Source organism: Gilbertella persicaria, assembly GCF_025201335.1.
Source record: "Gilbertella persicaria strain CBS 190.32 chromosome Unknown B0P05scaffold_17, whole genome shotgun sequence".
NCBI lineage: Eukaryota > Fungi > Mucoromycota > Mucoromycetes > Mucorales > Choanephoraceae > Gilbertella > Gilbertella persicaria.
The window spans coordinates 14278-31135 of NW_026251978.1; the positions used below are offsets into that span (position 1 = coordinate 14278).

Genomic DNA, 16858 nt, shown 5'->3' on the forward strand with positions numbered 1-16858 from the left:
TTTCTAGACGAATCAAAATTAGTTTTCAGATGCTCTTCTTACCTATTTTGGACGAAATAAAAATGAAAATTAAACAGAAAGAGAATTAGCTTTTTGGATGAATGAGAGTTTACATTTAGACATTTATCTATAAAGGGAAATCAATTGTTAGAAAAGCAATATCAAAATGACTGGTTATTGTGGTGTTTTGGGACTTTTTAAATAAAAAGATTGAATATAGAAATTATAAAAAAATAAAGAGACGTGTAGAAAGTACTTTGAGACCGTTTATAAATGTTCATTAAGGTAAAAGTTCAAGAGAGATTTTTTATATTCTAGGTTTATATATGACTTGGATTATGTCCTTAGATGTAACCTGAGATAGGACTTGATGAGCTGAAGGTTATATTAGATGGAACAAGAGTATTGACTTTTTCAATAAAATATACTTTGCTAACCATCTTTACAGTTATTTATCATTCAAGATGAGATCTGTTTACTGGTTCCTGGATTATATGACTTTATTCTATAGGAGTGTAAATGTTGATTCAGCTATATCATTGTTTAGAATGAACTCCGTTTTATTGCTATCAAACTATGACTAGCTGGCATAATAATAATAATAATAATAATAATAATATATGACAATTGTTCTTGTTATGAGAAAAGACTTATTTGTGATAGTATGGTTTATGATGTTATACTTTTTTTTTTATTTAAAGTTATTTATACCAGATCATCACAGTTAGATCGACTTGTCTGTTATAATGTTTTTTTAACAAGGTTTATCTTATTTAAAGAAAAATTAAGTTCTCCATCTGCTCCAACCCTTAGCAATACGTCTGGCTCATTTTTAAACGACAGAATACGGACAACAACTCTTGGTATGGATAGGAGGGACTGATATAATAAGTTTAAAAAAATGCTGTCAACACCCGTGTCAATGATATGGGACAGTTTGATTTTTATGAGCTTTCCTTTTTCTTTATTTTGACATGTCGAACCTATCATACATCGTACAACTATATTCCAAAAAAAAACAATCAGTTTATACAAATCGAATAGAAAAAAACGAATCTGAAGGCATGCAAGTAGCTTTTCGTGCAGTAAAAGTCTAACTGACAATATCATTCAATTTAGATGCAGCATGTTTGGACTGTGGTAAAAAAAAGGCCACTGGTCAAAAAAAAATCTACAAATGTCAATTATATACACAAGAAACTGGCCACGAAGGTATGATCATTAAGTGTTCAATTGATATGGCCATATTGGTCACTAAACCTATCTAATAGTTGGTACCAGAAAAAGAAAGAGAAAGCAGCCCGAAATACTGAAAAAAATAAAAAGAGCAGCAAAACGTCAGAGGAATCAAGCTGAAGTTAATCCGGGGGTAATATGCAAGAGGTGTGAACTTTCCGGCCACTCTTCTGCACGTTCACCTCTCTGCTCATTTTACATTACGAGTAAGTCAAATACTATGCTTCAGAATCTTGGGCCAAATTACACTTTTTACGCTCGTAAATTACCTTTTCAAAATTGTGTCAAGGAAGAGTAACAAAACATATTGAAGCAGAAAATAACCTCGTGTTGTAGCGCTGTGTGAGAGATAGTGTTTAGAGCCAAACTTTTTGTGAACTGGTATCTTTCAAAAACCCCAAATGAATCCGTATCTGATGGTATCTTTCGGCAACAGTTTTGGTATCCTGTTTGCCAACTGGTGAACAATAGAGAACCTAAAAACACTAAGCTTCTGTCACAATTTTTTTACAAGAATGAGATAATTTTAAAGCTGGAAATCCTAATGCCACTTTTAATGAATATTTGATTGGAGGAGCTAGCCAGTGCATCGCTGAGGCCTGCAAGGAGCTGGCAATCACCTACGAGAATGCAGTTGTAGAAAGACTTGAAAATATATTGAGAAGATTTTTGCAATATCAAATTCAAATTATGTTTGTTGTAAGAGCTAATAATCACATCCATTTACTCTAAATACTTAAATATTATGCATATAGTCCATGGCTCCGAAGGACGTCGATGACATTGTTATAGAATATGGATATCAATATGTATGCTAAGGTGAAGCGGTGTGGCCTGAACAGAAATCACTTGAAGACCCTATGATCAAACGAAGAATTGATGAACTATGCCTGCCACTTAAAAACAAACTCAATGCTAGAGTTAGTATAAAATCATTAGCTGATAACTCTGGCTTTTTTGTTCCTCTGTTGTTTCATATACTGGCTGTCTTTGAAAGGGAACATCAATCCCATAAAGCGTTTGACGTTAGAAGACTTTCTTTACCAAGGCTGTTCAATGTATTCCCTTCACCATCATGCCATTGGCGATCAGTGACAATTTCGGTCAATGCATTAGCAGCATTTCTTCCTGGTCAACCACTCCCTAGAGGGTATAATGATCAGCTGCACTTATTCTACCAACAGCCAATTGAAGTTCCGAAAAGTGACCAATTGAAATTTAAAAAGCGACCAAAGTTTTCTTTCTTATTAGAAAATTACCATAAAAAGCCTTGTAGAACATCTTATTAGAATCCACCATTCTGGAAAAAAGTCACTTAACAGTCATACTGGTCTTGTTTCATTGCATTTTTTTAAGATATCTTTTTTTTTGCTCTCTTTCCCCTTTTTAAAAAGAAAAACAACAATATGGTTGTAGCCGATTATAAAGCTGGTGAAGCTCGCATTAAGCCAGAGTATGTTGCATCTGATAAAATCAATTTGGATTTCAGTTAAATTTTTCTCTATAGATACCGAAAGGAAAAATGGATTGATGGTGACAAAGCTGAACAAGTAGTAATTAATGACGATGCAGCTGAAAGTGGACCTAATGAAAAGAAGAGTGGAAAGAAATCCAAGGTTTATATTGTATGATTTATATGTGCAACGAATTCATATATGGTATATAGAATGCCAGAGGTGCCAACACTGGCCAAAGAGGGAAAAAGCGCATTGAGGATTCAATTAAGGTACCTGAGTTAATATGTTACATATGTATTTAGTTATTTTCTAGCTTTGTAAATTGCTTGCTCGAGGAGATGAATGTACATTTGCAGAAAAGTAAGAAACAGAAAAAATTAGAATTCCAACAGTAAACTGACATTAATGCGTAGCTGCAAGTTTTCTCATGATTTGGAAGGTTATTTGAATATCAAACCAGCAGATCTTGGTGACAAGTGTATTCAATTCGATCTTTTTGGCTAGTATGTTATACAAAGTATGACAAGCAAAAATATAGTGACTCATTCGTTTTATAGCTGCCGTTATGGCTACAAGTGCCGATTCCTTGGAGCACATATTGATAAGGATAATAAGTTGATCGTAGACGAAAAGAAAAAGGCAGAGAACCCAGTTTATACAATCAACGGTATCAGCAGCGAAACACAAATGAAGCTTCACAAAAACAAGGTTTTTTTCAGTCATTGTTTGCTTCTTTTATACATATTGACATTGTTTGTATTAGTACGAATTCCCTAGATCTGAAGAATACATGGTGGAGGTTCAAAAGGAAATTGCTGCAGAACAAAGCATGAAGGATGCCAATACACTAAAGAGAAAGGCCATCGAGAATACTTCTTTATTCGCTGCACCTGCTGATCTTAAAAAGTCCAAGCTTGAACCAAAAGAAGAAGAACAAAGCGATAGTGATCATGATGAGTTCTTCGATGCTGCCAATGAGTTTGAGAACGTTAGTGTGGAATCTGCTGGTCCAAGCATCATAGAAGAAAAGCCTATGGGTCCTATTGATACTGGCTACAAAAAGGTATTAGTAACAACATGTTTATTCCGAGAAATCTAATCAAGTTATGGTAGCTTATTGATTTCAGAAACAAAACATATCTTGCACCTCTTACTACAGTTGGGTAAGTCAAGCAGTGAAAGAAATATCGATTATTAACACGATTGAAACAGCAACTTACCTTTTAGAGTAATTTGTAAAGAGTTTGGTGTCGACATTACTTGTGGTGAAATGGCATTGGCACCCAATTTATTGAGAGGTCAACAATCTGAATGGGCGCTTACCAAACGTCATAAATCTGAAGATATCTTTGGTATTCAAATTTGTGGATCCAAAGTAGAACAAATTGTAAAGGCCTGTGAAGTTTTAAATAACGAAGTGGATGTTGACTTTATTGATCTGAATATGGGTTGTCCTATTGATCTCGTATTTAAGCAGGTAAGATAGAAAGAGATTAACGCAAAAAGATATGCTTACTTTTTTTTTTAAAAAAAAATAACACAGGGTGCTGGCTCAGCATTGTTAGACGCTAGAGGTCGTATGGTTAAAATGTTGAAGGGTATGCAAACAGTGACAGATATTCCTATTACTGCCAAGTACAGAATGGGTATTAAAGACAATCAACCTATTGCTGATCGTATTGTTCCAAAACTCGACGAAATGGTAAGCATACTTCTAAACATTGTCTGAGTAATTCATGCTTTCTTTTATTATAGGGCATTGCATTGAGTACTGTAAGTACAAATATTAGCTATTTTTTTTGTAACATAATACTAGATTCACGGTCGTTCTCGTGCACAAAGATACACTAAGAGAGCTGACTGGGAATACATTGGCAAAATGAAGAACTTGACACATTCAATGCCTCTTTTTGGTAATGGTGATATTATGAGCTATGAAGAGTATAACCAGAACAAGCAAATGTCCGGTGTAGATGGTGTGATGATTGGTCGTGGTGCATTAATCAAGCCTTGGATCTTTGAAGAAATTAAGGCTCAACGTCATTGGGATATTTCAGCTAATGAACGTCTTGATATGTTAAAGCGTTTCTGTAACTATGGTTTGGAGCATTGGGGTTCTGATAGTCAAGGTGTCAATACTACACGTCGTTTCCTTTGCGAATGGCAATCCTTTTTGTATAGATATATTCCTGTTGGTATCTTAGAGCGACTTCCTCAAAGCATGAATGAACGCCCTCCACCTTATATTGGTCGTAATGACCTTGAGACTTTGATGGCAAGTCCTTTAGCATCTGATTGGGTCAAGATCAGTGAATTATTATTGGGCCCTGCTCCTGACGACTTTGTCTTTTTGCCCAAGCATAAGGCTAATTCTTTTGAAAAGATTGAGGTATGTGTGTACATTTGTTTTATTCTTATTATTAACAACCTTCTAGGGATAAAGTCTTATAAACAAATTAAATACACATTTAAAAAAAAAAGTATTAAATAAATTAGTGATTACTGCAACAAAATTCAATATCTACAATTTCTTTTGGTGAAGTAGCTGTAAGGACATAAGGTTCTTGTTTGCCAATGACAACATTGTCTTCAATTCGAATACCAATACCTTGGTATTTTTTAGGGAATTTGTTATCGAAAGGAACGTAAATGCCTGGTTCAATAGTAACAACCATATTCTCTTTCAATTTACGTGATCTATCCAAATCATGCAAGTCATGGACATCCAGTCCCAAATAATGGCCAACATGGTGAGGATAAAGAATGCGTTCAAGATCCTATTTTGATTGATTAACAACGAACTAGCATTGGTTGCTACTTACCCAAGAAGACACTGCAAATCCAATTTTGTCTAATTCTTGTTTCATCAATTTGACAGACTGAGAGTGAATACCATGTAAAGAAAGGTTGTTCACTTCTGTGCACATCTTAATACACGCCTTGTTTACATTCAAAACTGCTTGATATAACTCCTTTTGTGGTTCAGTAAACTTGCCATTGACAGGCCATGTACGAGTAATGTCACTTGCATAGCCATTATATTCGCCACCACAATCCACTAACACTAAATCCCCATTCCTAAAAATGCATTTGGTCAATATCATGGATACGCATCAGAACAATCCATGCTTACTTGAGTTCCATATCATTTCGCACATAATGCATAGACAAGGCATTGGGTCCTCCCGCAATGACAGGAACATAGGCTAAAATACTTGATCCTCTTACACGAGTTTCAAAGTCAAATTTTGCCCATAATTGGGCTTCAGTAATTCCAGGTTTCGTCCACTTCATTGCCTCAATAAATGCTTTGGAAGAAATCATGCCTGATTGCTTCATAATTTCCAATTCATTAGAGCTCTTGATCATTCTCAACTCTTGTACCACCTTGCTTAATGGTAAAATAGTCTGTATTTTTAGTCCTAAAAAAACAATGTCAGCTCAAGACTATCACTTTTACCCTCTAAACTTCCATCCATTTCCTCTTCCCCACACACACCCTTTTTAGAGATAATCAAACGCTTTTTTTTAAAAGAAGCTAGAGTCAAAAATGAATTCAACATACCAGTTTCTATTAACTTCTTGGTATTTTCGTTAGTAATTAGCGTAGGAATATTGCCTGGTTTATCCATAAATATATGCTTTGAAGATCCTAATACATTCTTTAAGTGATGCTGAAATTTCGAGTTTTCATAAGCTTCATCAGCGCCGAAAAGTTCCTTGACAGCTTCAATGCCTGTGCGTGGTCCATCCCATAATTCGGCATTAGCATTTTTGGGTAAAACAAACATGGTTTGTTTGTATCCGCGGTCCAATGAGTCGTCCTTTTCTATAAATGTGTTATAACTTATTCACATAATGTCTGTAATGCTAACCTAATATCATCGCAGCGTCAGGTTCATTGAATCCACACAAATACCAAAAATCAGTGTTTTGATGAAAAGGATAAAAGATATTGTTTGTCATGTATCGAGTACTATAGCCTAAACTAACAACGGTGCTACCTTTGGGTAATGATTTCATCAAATTGGATCGTCTTCTTTCAAATTCATCAGCAGGAAGACCTGGTGTTACTATATATTCTGATTAATACTGTAGGATGTTTTCTTGTCTTTACCCTCGCCCTTTTTCATTATGTTAGGATGTGTTATAGGTGTAGGCTGGCCAAAGGACCTTTTGTGTGTCTCAGGAACAAGATCTGAATAGAGTCTTTGGCATACAGGACGAATAACTCGAGGAGTAATATGGCGAGTATTCAAGGATATTCTTTGAACTGAAGTTACTATTTAGCGTTTGTACACTTTTTCGCGTATAGGTTTCTTTTACCTGAGGCATAAGAAAGTCGAGCAAGTTGTGAACGGAACATAGTCGTAAAGGAAAAAAGGAAATAAAATTTTTCATAATGCGGGGAGAATTGGAGGGGGGGTTGACATTCAAAAAACATCACGTGAAGATAACTTTATCTTTACTCAACTTCTTTCCTTATCTGATGCTATTCAATTGAATTTATACGGTTTTCGTTCGTTTTTTACGCGCATTCCTATTGTTATTTCTCTATTCATACATCACTATGTTACACCACTATAGTAGATTATGCTGAGTTGATACGTCTAATTTTGTTTTAGAAACTGAATAGTCTATAACACTGTCTATTCTTGTGATTTCTACAATAGCCATGCTTAATTAAGACCAATTTATTGCCGTGTTGTTTTGGACAATGGGTATTATATATACTTGGCCTGGAAAAAAAGTTTCTTTGGATCAATGTTCCACACTTAATATAAAAGTGGGGCGCAGTAAACTGTTCTTAATTTTACTATTATGTCGATATATTCGATTTAGTAGAAGCGCGAGTGTATTCGTTTTTTGATTTGTTCAATAGAATAGATTGTAACCTGATTTTAACAGATCAAAAAAGTTGTAAATGATCATTGTGTGAACCCTTTCCTTTTTAGACATAGCAAAAGTACTTTACAAATACTCTCTAAGAGAATAAATGACTTTACTCTTTTGCTTATATGAAAATATACCTCTAACATATTTTATAGTGTTATTAGTGCTATAGAACATGCAATATATATCCATTGTGCTCGTATAAATGGGAAGATCAAGCTTTTCTTTCAAGGTAATACAAAATCAAGTATAATTAGTTCTTAAATCACTATTGTCTCTAAAGTATATAAAAGCGTTAATAAAGTATCTCTTTTTCTCTCATATTATTTGCTGACTATCAGGTAATAATTTGGGCTCTTGTTAAGAGGCATGATGGACTAAAATGCTTCAAATAGTTTAAAATGCAAAGCCTTCAAGACGCTATCAATCAGTGCATCAGCAGTTGCTCACAACCTGGTGGGCTTGGAAAAGATACATGTACTAGTGTTTGTAATGAAGCTGCTAAATGTACGGATCAGCAATGTGTCAAAGATATTTTCAACAAGGTCCTCGACAGTGCCATGTCTTCTGCAACATCTTCCGCCACTGTTGCTAGCTCTTCTTCTTCTATTGCTAGTAAATCTACGTCTGCTGCTACTCTTCTCAATTTCAATTCGGGTTTCCTTTTGTTATTTGTTTTCTTTACAGTTTATTTGATAAACAAAAGGCATGATTAATCTTTTGCGAAAGACTGGTTCTTGCTCAAGTACACCAATGTCATTGTTACTATTATCTTCCGTCTCATTTAAACATTTCTAAATTCTTTATTTCAAATACGTTCATTAAAAAACTTATAAACAATTTCGTCATATTGGGAGAACTATGTATGTACAATTTTTGCATTGAAGCCCTTCCAAAGTTAAAAATACTTTGCTAGAGCTCAAAAAAGGGGGGAAAGAGGGATATGAGAACTAACGCTTTTGACGCATTTAGAACTAGATGGGATACTCTCTTTTGCATTGAGTTTAACATAACGTTCTAAGGGAAACCTTCTTTTTCTACCTGAAGCAGTCAAACAAATAAATATGCATGTTTTTAGGGGCAATGGAGTTTAATTGCGTTTCACAAGGATCTTCAATTTTGCTATATCTAATACTCTAACGCCTCTAAAATGGTCTCCTAGACATATTTCTATTTTATTTTAGTAAAAGGTATGTAATTAGAGAAAGAGAGAAAATAAGAAACCCATATTTGGTTTTACCTGTGTATTTTCAAGAAAAATACTTCTCAGTCGATCAATTGGTTTGATGGAAGCAAATAGTGGAACTCAATGTTTGTATTCCAAGATCATGTATAAGCAAATCTATTCTCTACATATCTCTTTACTAATTTCTGCAAAACCTAATTGAGGCAAATATTTGCATTAAGAAGAAAACTCATGATTTACAAGCTGCATACGTTTCTTCCTTTTTGAATAAACTTTCAGGGTTATTTTATCTTGAATATGGTCAAAAGATTATGAGCAAAGCCTTTATTCAATGATTATGAGTATTGGGTCTACACTTGATATCCTATTTGATTTTAAGCGATATCGGTTTAAATGAAGTAAGTTGAGAGAGGTAGCTATAGGTAAACAATCATGCATTAGTGTTATGATATGGTGTATATTTACGAATTTATTTTCTTTTTTGACGCAAATCAACGCATTTGGAAGACTAAAGTTTAGTTTGGTGAGAGTAACTATTGAGAAACTGGGTCTCGAAACCAGACGTTCTCAAAAAATGAAAAAGGTATATAAACTCTTTTGGTTTTACACTTTTTTTCTTTATTTCAAACAAAAACTACAATGGTTCAATTACTCCAATCTATCTCTTCTGTCTTGGCTATGCTCTTGGTTGTTCAAGCTGTCTCTGTTGATGACAAGAAGGCTTCTGAAAGTGATAGTAAGTTGCTAGCAATGCATAAATCAAAGTCTTATAATTCATTCAGCTCGTATTGTTGAAATGGCCAATGTTGAACCTGTCTCCTACCAAGACCAAAGTTGCCAGCAAACCCACACTTGCTTTGGTATTGCTTACGGTAGCAATTATGCTTGTAATCATGACTACAAGTACAGTTACCCTGTCGCTGGTGGTAAAAAAGCCTGTGATGGTTTTGCTCTTTACTCTTACAAATGTTGCGGTATCAAGAAGAAGACTTGTAAGTGGTCTTACTGTACTGGCTTTCTTGTCACTGGTGCAAGTACCTGTAAAGAATATGGTTCTGAATGGGAATATGATGGAAAAACTAGATCAGATGATTGCTCCTTTAGCAAGAGCCAGGTTGAATGTTGTAAATACGAATGATAAGCTTCTTCGTGAAACAAAGTACCGTGCGGATTAATTGTCTGATATCAATAAACGCAGTATCTATTTTTTACATTTATGTGTGTGTAATGATTGAATGTCGATATCATATTTAAAGCAAATCTGAATTGAAGTATTTATTAACACTTTGTATTGTTATATATATCACCAATGTTGCTGTTTAATTCAGCTCTTACTACAAAATCAAGTGTACGGCTTACTAGTGTAGATCGTCAAAACAAGAGAGAATGATCCAAGCTTTTGATTTATCTGTATTGTCAGTTTGAGGAATGATTTAAACTTAAGCCTCTTAGACCTTAAACTATAGATGCTTTTCAGGCTCTAAAAGCAATGGCATCACCAATTAAGTTGATACCTGAAAGCAAATTATAATGGGCCTTTCTATACACTTAGTTAGATTCAACGCTTTCTTATTATTGTCCTTGTACAATTGTCGCAAGAGCTAAATTGATGCAAAAAAAAAAGTAAGTTGAAGAGAAGCTTTTTTATTAAGTACTGTGGTGTATTTGAGTATTGCTTGAGTCATTATTGAAGCTGTTGCCTAATGCTTCATCGTAATCCTCGAGACAGCTCTATTTCGTATACATTAGTTCTGCCTTCGGTCACATCTATTCTCAGGTTTGAAGCTATCTTACCTTTAGTTCGTAAAAAGCTATAAGCGTTGACTCTAAGATGTCTAATTCTTCTTCCACAACAGGGACAAACAATCTTTGCCCTGACAATACAATATCGGTTCCTTGGTGCTTGGTCAAATAATACACATAACTTTTGTGTCCTGTTATCCATTTTGTTAAATAATGATCTGATTGTATTCAGTACACTCGCCATTTCAATCCAAAGACCAGATGCTTTCAGAGCCACTAGTCATTGCATTGAAAACTTGAAGAGATTTAGTGCAACGAATACTCTTGGATTCTTGTTTCAATAAGGCAGAGCTGGATTGGCCGTTCTTAACCTCACAAAGGCAAAGCGGAATTTTCTTGTTGTTGCAAGCAATTAAATCACTACGCCTACCCATCAAATTCTTAACAGATGCGAACGTAGGATTGCTGGTTAATCCATTGCTTTGTTCTTTATCATTTTCATCATTGCTTTGATACAAGTCCCACTCGTTGAATTTATTTTTCCTACATTTGTATGTTAGTTGGAACGAAAGACAAAATGGGCATAAGTGAAGTGAAAGGATTATGTCTAAAGGATTTCCTTATATACCATATTATTTGTGTGACGGCCTTGAACGCTCAAGATTTTTGACTTTTCACCATCCAGTAAGATTTTCAAACTGACGAGCTGCTTAATTCACGAAAAAGCAGCATAAAGTTGACCATGACCGAAGACTAGTGGCTGCTTTATAGAGAAAAAGTTAGAAAGCTGTAAAATCGAAATATTGCTTTATTTTCATATAAATATGGTAATAAACCTTAAAACTCCTTTCTTCCTTATATCTTTCAAAGTAGCAAATAATAATAACATTCAATTTTTTTAGAAGGGTTATCTATCTAAACAAATTTCGAATATTGTAGAACCAAGACTTAGGGTGGGCATTTATCACATTTCCAGTCTTCGCTTCGGCAACATTTTGATTGTTGGTTGTTCCTAGAACAATCTCAGTTGCTTCCAACGTGGTAAGGTTTTCCGCAGAAAAATTGAATTTGTGATTTGTGACCCCAGAGTGAATGTCGTCGTTGGTTTGTAGTAAAAGCGTTCGAAAGTCTGAGTATTTCTACTCCAGTTTGCATGTTGTTTGGCATTTTCAATTAAGTTGCCCTTCTCGAATGCTTTGGTACTAGCTGCGGAACGGATTGAATGTGGACCATATTTTTCAGTGTCAATACCAGCTTGTTTCATAATTTCTTTGACCCACTTTGCAACAGTTGCTTCCTTGGTTGAGAAAAAATCTTGTGAGTATCTTTAATGTAGGCTAGGAATAGCTTATGTTCCAACGGTAAGTTGATTCTCAAAGAAAACGTTCTTTCAAGGAATATGTGTAGTGTTACAACAGGACAAATACTTGTATCTTCAACAACACCAATTTTACATGATTTCAATTGAGATTCTTTAGGAAGTCGGAAATGGATTCTGGCGCTTATTAAAGTACCTTGACTGTCATATTCTAATCTTGCATCCCTATATTGTATATTCCCTATGTCTGATCTTGGTCTAGCCATGATATTAATGCATAGTAGAACAATGGTCTTTTGTTGAAAATTTGTAAGAGTGATGGTTTGGTTATTGCTCAAGTTGACCTTGATATACTGAATGACCACGTCAATATTCCATACTTTCAGTTTATGATCTGCTGGTACAGGTAATGGTTGATTTCTTTTTGAGCTGAAAATTCTTGGATTAATGGTTGGTAAGCAATAGGATCCTTGCTAATATGGATATGCTTAAAAACTGACGCAATAGACGATCGAATAGTATTCAAATGTCGAGTGCTGAATTGCTTGTTAACATTCAAAAACTCCACAATATTGTTAATGTTGTATTCTTTACAGTCCAAGTCTTTCTTCTGGCACCAAGTTAACCAAATTCTCCAACCATTGTCATACATCTTCCTCGTGCTTGCCCTTTGAGCTTCTAAGAATTTCATCGCTTCTTCTGAGATCTCTGGTAAAATATTGGTTTGCTCAACTTTTTCATCCCTAGTATCATTGGGTACCAAAATTGTGTTGGCCACCACAGAGTTACCAATACCATTCTCTTGATTTCCTTCATTTTTATCATCTGCAGTACTGGTGAAATCAACTTCCAAGGAGGGTAAGCATATAATCCTGTCATCCGCCAGTGTTGCTGGAACACATCTGTTGTTGCTGCTTGCGGGTCTGGTCTCAGGCTCCAGTAAGTTGATAGTTGTGCATTCTGTCTAGTGGAAAACTTATCGATGGTCAACGGTCCCCATTTTTTCATGATGGTCTTGAAAAACTTTCTTGGAATCGTGCTTTCGTATAGAGGCTTCTTTATACGGGATCACCTGTCCGCTTCCACATTGTTTATTCCCTTTATGTATTGGTATATTACTTGGAGATTGTATCTGTTGCATACATCCTGTACTTGTACTGCTATATTCTGTAAGTGTATTGACGCTGTGTCGCCCACCTTGGTCGTATATTTTATTGAGATCTTGTTGTTGGTCAGAATTTTTATGGTTGAGTTTCTGAATTCTTCTGTGTGCAACTTCAGTGCAAACAAAATGCTTTGCAGTTCTCTTACATTTATTGACATTTGTGCTTCTTCCTTTGTCCAGAACCCGTATGCCTGTATTATTGGACAGTGTACTCTCCCAACTCGTGTCGGAACTGTCTGTTGCGATATTTATTTGAGGTTTTTTCAAGGCAATCCTCTGTATTGGTAGTCCATTCTTTTTGGTTAAAAATTTCTTCCACAATTTTAGTTCTTCCATCGCTTGTTGCTCCAGGTGATATGAGCCTTCCCAATTGTACGCTTGTGTTGACAAACTTCTCGATGGACTTCTTTGGATATGACGTATATGCAATGGCGCTTCTCTTATCGCTAGTATCGTCGCTGTGATCTTGCCTAGTAGACCCGCTATCCATCGTCGTGTCCTTACTGTTGGTGTCATTGCTTGCTTGATCCGTTGCATCAGTTTGTTGACTTTTAAAGTTGGAACTCTGATAGTCATTTTTTTGGTGTCGAACTCGAACCCCAAATATTCCTGAATGTGAGATGGTGTTAATAAACTCTTCCTTTGGTTTATAATGAAACCTAGTGATTCTAAATCTGTAATTACCCTTTGAGCCGTTTGTTGTAAGTATTGAGGGTCTTGTGATAAAATGCAAATGTTGTCTAAATAATGCATCATCCTTATGCCTTCATATTGAAAATAAAATATTAAGCAAGGTTAGCTATGAGAGGAAAAATCAAACTGTATAGTAAGCAGCTGTAGGATCTGGCTTTAATAATAAAACAGTATTCCTTGTTCTCATACTCATAGTTTTAAAACAAAAAGAGAAAAGAATGTAGTACAATCCATAAAGAATAGCTAGAGCATGTAAATATCTCTCATTACCACTGTGTTGACTCACACGTATAAACATGAAGCAGCCTTTATTATCCAATGATGTAGTACCTTTATGAGATTGCAAACTCTGTTAAGTCAATTTAGCGTTGTACAAAGGCCGGATTTAACGGAATAAACATTCCGATACATTGGTCGTAGCTGTCTTCATAAGTAGTAGAAAAAATGGATAGATAAGTAAGAAGTAAAGGACAAAAGAAAGAATCAAGACAAATATTGCCTTATATTGATTGTTGTTGATAGTGTATGAAATGGCAAAATGTGCCCAAGGTTATGTTACATGTCGCAAGATAACACCTGATCAGTCTTGTGGCATTTGTGATAACTGTACTCGTCCTCAAGAGAGTGTCCACATCAAAAATATTCGTCCAGTAGCAGAAGCCATTATTCGGTTATGCATGCTATTAAAGGATTTAAATGAAAGGGTTACTATGGCTAAACTGGTTCAAATGGTGCAGGGACGAGGCTTGGGAATAGCAAAGACGCGTGTGCAACAAGACGATCGTATACAGATTCCTATTGACAAAACATACACTGAATACGTAAGTCTATGATAAACCGTGTTTATAATTGATCGACATAGGATATTGAACACATCTTGAACCGCTTGATATCTGAGGGCTATTTAAGAGAAGACTTTTTATTTACGCCTTACAGCACCATCACGTAAGAGGAACATGTTTGTTGGTAAACTCAATTCAAATAGCTATATTGTCACAGGCCAATTTGCAAAAGATGCATTGCGTAATTCAGGTCGAGCCATTGAGTTAGCTTTCTTGTCTACTGAAGACAAACCTACGAACAAGGAGCGTACATTTGTTTACATTGCCATTTTCAGAAACAAACCGTAGGTAGCACAATATAGTCATAAAGGCTCTTTTTTCAAGGGCATTGGCCATACAATATCTTTTTATAGTACATGCATAATGCCTGTTAATAAGGTTTTCTATTGTCTCTCTCTCTCATGCTTTGTACGACGCAGTGTAATAGAAGGACTATGATAAAGGAGTGTATGTAAAAGGGTGCCTATTGTCTCTTATTTGTACGACCTCGTACCTTAGTCCCCAACATTTTTTTTTAATTCCGTAGGTCAGCAGATGGAATGTTCAAGCATTGTAAGAAAGAGAGGGGGAAGGCAACAATAATCATCATAACTCCGCTTTTGTATAAATACTAACATCATGTTTTCGTTTTCTTTCTCTTTTTTCTCCTTTAATTTCTTTTTTCATATGCTTGCTTCTCATAAAAGGTCAAAACCAAGACTTCAGGTTGTGCCAGTCAGTAAAATGTCTCAGTCTACTCCTACCAATAAATTTTATCAGGAAGAAGAACCGCCTTATTCACCTGCTGATTCTACCACTTCATTTATATCTTCCGTTGTTGCTGGTATAGCCGAAAAATCTGCATCTGAACTTGGTTCTTTATTGAAAAATGCATACAAGTCACTTAGAGAAAAAGAAAAAAGTAAGATCATTTTCACATCGATTACAGAAATACTTACAGCAATTTAGATTTATTGTTGGCAGCAGAGATTGGTAAATCCTTACTAGAACACAACCAAGCGCTCAAATCAGACTACGATAAGCTACTACAAAATGTGAAGCATTGTGAAATTGAAGCAAAGCAACAACAGGAAGAAGAAGAGACCATGAGACTCATATCAAGTAAAAAAGCATATGATTCCATCATTGAGTCACTTGAACGAAAAAATGCAGAAATTCAGCAGATGTTGGAACAAACACAACAAGAATCTGAATTCACAAATGAAGCTTATCAAAAGAAACAAAGAAAACTGGAATCAGAAATTGAAATACTCAGGCACGACTTGGACTTGGCAGCACAAAAAGTACAAGAACTTGAAGAACTAAAGAAGCAACAGCATGTGGGTCAACTGGATGAACGAAGGGATTTTGAACAAAGACAATCAGAAGATTTAGAATTACTAGAAGAATTGACCGTCAAATTAGAAGAGCTGTTTATTGAAAACAAACATTTGCAACTATCCAAAAAATCAGTAGAAGCCAAACTCATGACTTCTTTACAAGATCTGGATACACTGAAAAAGGAATTTGAACAATTTGAATTAACGCAGCAAAACTACTTAGCATTACAAGAAGCCTTCGAGCAACAGCGAGTGCATATCAGAGAATTGAATGATAGTTTAGAAGACCATCGTCTCATTTTAAGTAAATTACGTGACCGCGGTCTATGGTCTCCTCATACGCCAAGCATGACATCAAAACGATCTACTTCCTCTACAATTTCAACATCCTTATTATACCAACAAAAAAGCTTATTAGGTGAATTGGAACATGTATGGAAAGGGAATGGCCTAACAAAAAGTCGATCTGATACCAGCTTGTCTCAACTGAGCGATACCAGTAGTCTATCGAGTAAATTATATGAAATGACTGAGCGCAATCTCACCTCATTTTATAATGCACCAGCTGATTATGCAGTAGACACACTCCTGTCGACATTGGGTATTGAAGACCGTGCCATGTTGGATGAAGCCGAACACTACCTCACCAAACGTTCAGAGGGTGATATTAGTCTATTTGGGCCAGAAGGCAACGGCACTGTCTACGCAGAACTCAATCTCTATCCGATCCTTTCAAAACAAGTCGAGACAGTGAACCCCGAATCACCTAAAAAGGGATTGGTGAATCATATCTTATTTCACATTCGTTATTTATTTCGTTCGTTATTTCGTTGGTGTCGGTTTGCCATCATTTTGACTGCTGCCATCTTTATCAATCTATGGAAAGGACCTGATCTTTTATTGGAACAACCAACTTGTATGTAATTTATGTAATCTCTTTTTTCTTTGTATAAAAATCTTGTATATGCACATTTATTTTCATATGATTGCTCCCCCTTATTTTATG

General features: G+C 35.4%; 6 protein-coding genes across 6 annotated transcripts; 5 read left to right on the forward strand and 1 right to left on the reverse strand.

Moving 5' to 3' along the window:
- The first annotated feature begins 2594 nt into the window (after positions 1–2594).
- On the forward strand, positions 2595–5173 carry B0P05DRAFT_539123 (uncharacterized protein). Its single transcript, XM_051577912.1, has 13 exons — positions 2595–2689; positions 2744–2852; positions 2903–2962; positions 3007–3053; positions 3107–3196; positions 3251–3401; positions 3457–3756; positions 3807–3856; positions 3906–4170; positions 4237–4395; positions 4449–4466; positions 4510–5082; positions 5129–5173. The coding sequence occupies exons 1-13, from the start codon at positions 2643–2645 to the stop codon at positions 5132–5134; spliced, it is 1875 nt and encodes a 624-aa protein (XP_051435375.1). The 5' UTR covers positions 2595–2642; the 3' UTR covers positions 5135–5173.
- Positions 5174–7117, reverse strand: B0P05DRAFT_539126 (peptidase M24, structural domain-containing protein). The gene is made up of 7 exons (XM_051577913.1): positions 7020–7117; positions 6811–6966; positions 6569–6766; positions 6259–6522; positions 5827–6115; positions 5516–5771; positions 5174–5470 (listed from the first exon to the last, which is right to left on the reverse strand). Exons 1-7 carry the CDS (start codon positions 7057–7059, stop codon positions 5186–5188), a joined length of 1488 nt encoding a protein of 495 aa, XP_051435376.1. The 5' UTR covers positions 7060–7117; the 3' UTR covers positions 5174–5185.
- A 775-nt stretch (positions 7118–7892) lies between these two features.
- B0P05DRAFT_596291 (uncharacterized protein) lies at positions 7893–8403 on the forward strand. The gene is made up of 2 exons (XM_051583122.1): positions 7893–7927; positions 7982–8403. The coding sequence occupies exon 2, from the start codon at positions 7988–7990 to the stop codon at positions 8300–8302; it is 315 nt and encodes a 104-aa protein (XP_051435377.1). The 5' UTR covers positions 7893–7927; positions 7982–7987; the 3' UTR covers positions 8303–8403.
- Positions 8404–9402: 999 nt separating this feature from the next.
- On the forward strand, positions 9403–9983 carry B0P05DRAFT_539129 (uncharacterized protein). The gene is made up of 2 exons (XM_051577914.1): positions 9403–9508; positions 9555–9983. Exons 1-2 carry the CDS (start codon positions 9412–9414, stop codon positions 9908–9910), a joined length of 453 nt encoding a protein of 150 aa, XP_051435378.1. The 5' UTR covers positions 9403–9411; the 3' UTR covers positions 9911–9983.
- Positions 9984–14221: 4238 nt separating this feature from the next.
- Positions 14222–14821, forward strand: B0P05DRAFT_586553 (uncharacterized protein; the record flags this gene model as incomplete). Its single annotated transcript, XM_051582521.1, has 3 exons — positions 14222–14512; positions 14554–14636; positions 14677–14821. The coding sequence occupies 3 exons, from the start codon at positions 14222–14224 to the stop codon at positions 14819–14821; spliced, it is 519 nt and encodes a 172-aa protein (XP_051435379.1).
- Positions 14822–15256: 435 nt separating this feature from the next.
- B0P05DRAFT_578942 (uncharacterized protein) lies at positions 15257–16776 on the forward strand (the record flags this gene model as incomplete). The annotated part of the gene is made up of 2 exons (XM_051581891.1): positions 15257–15434; positions 15482–16776. The coding sequence occupies 2 exons, from the start codon at positions 15257–15259 to the stop codon at positions 16774–16776; spliced, it is 1473 nt and encodes a 490-aa protein (XP_051435380.1).
- Positions 16777–16858: the final 82 nt, after the last annotated feature.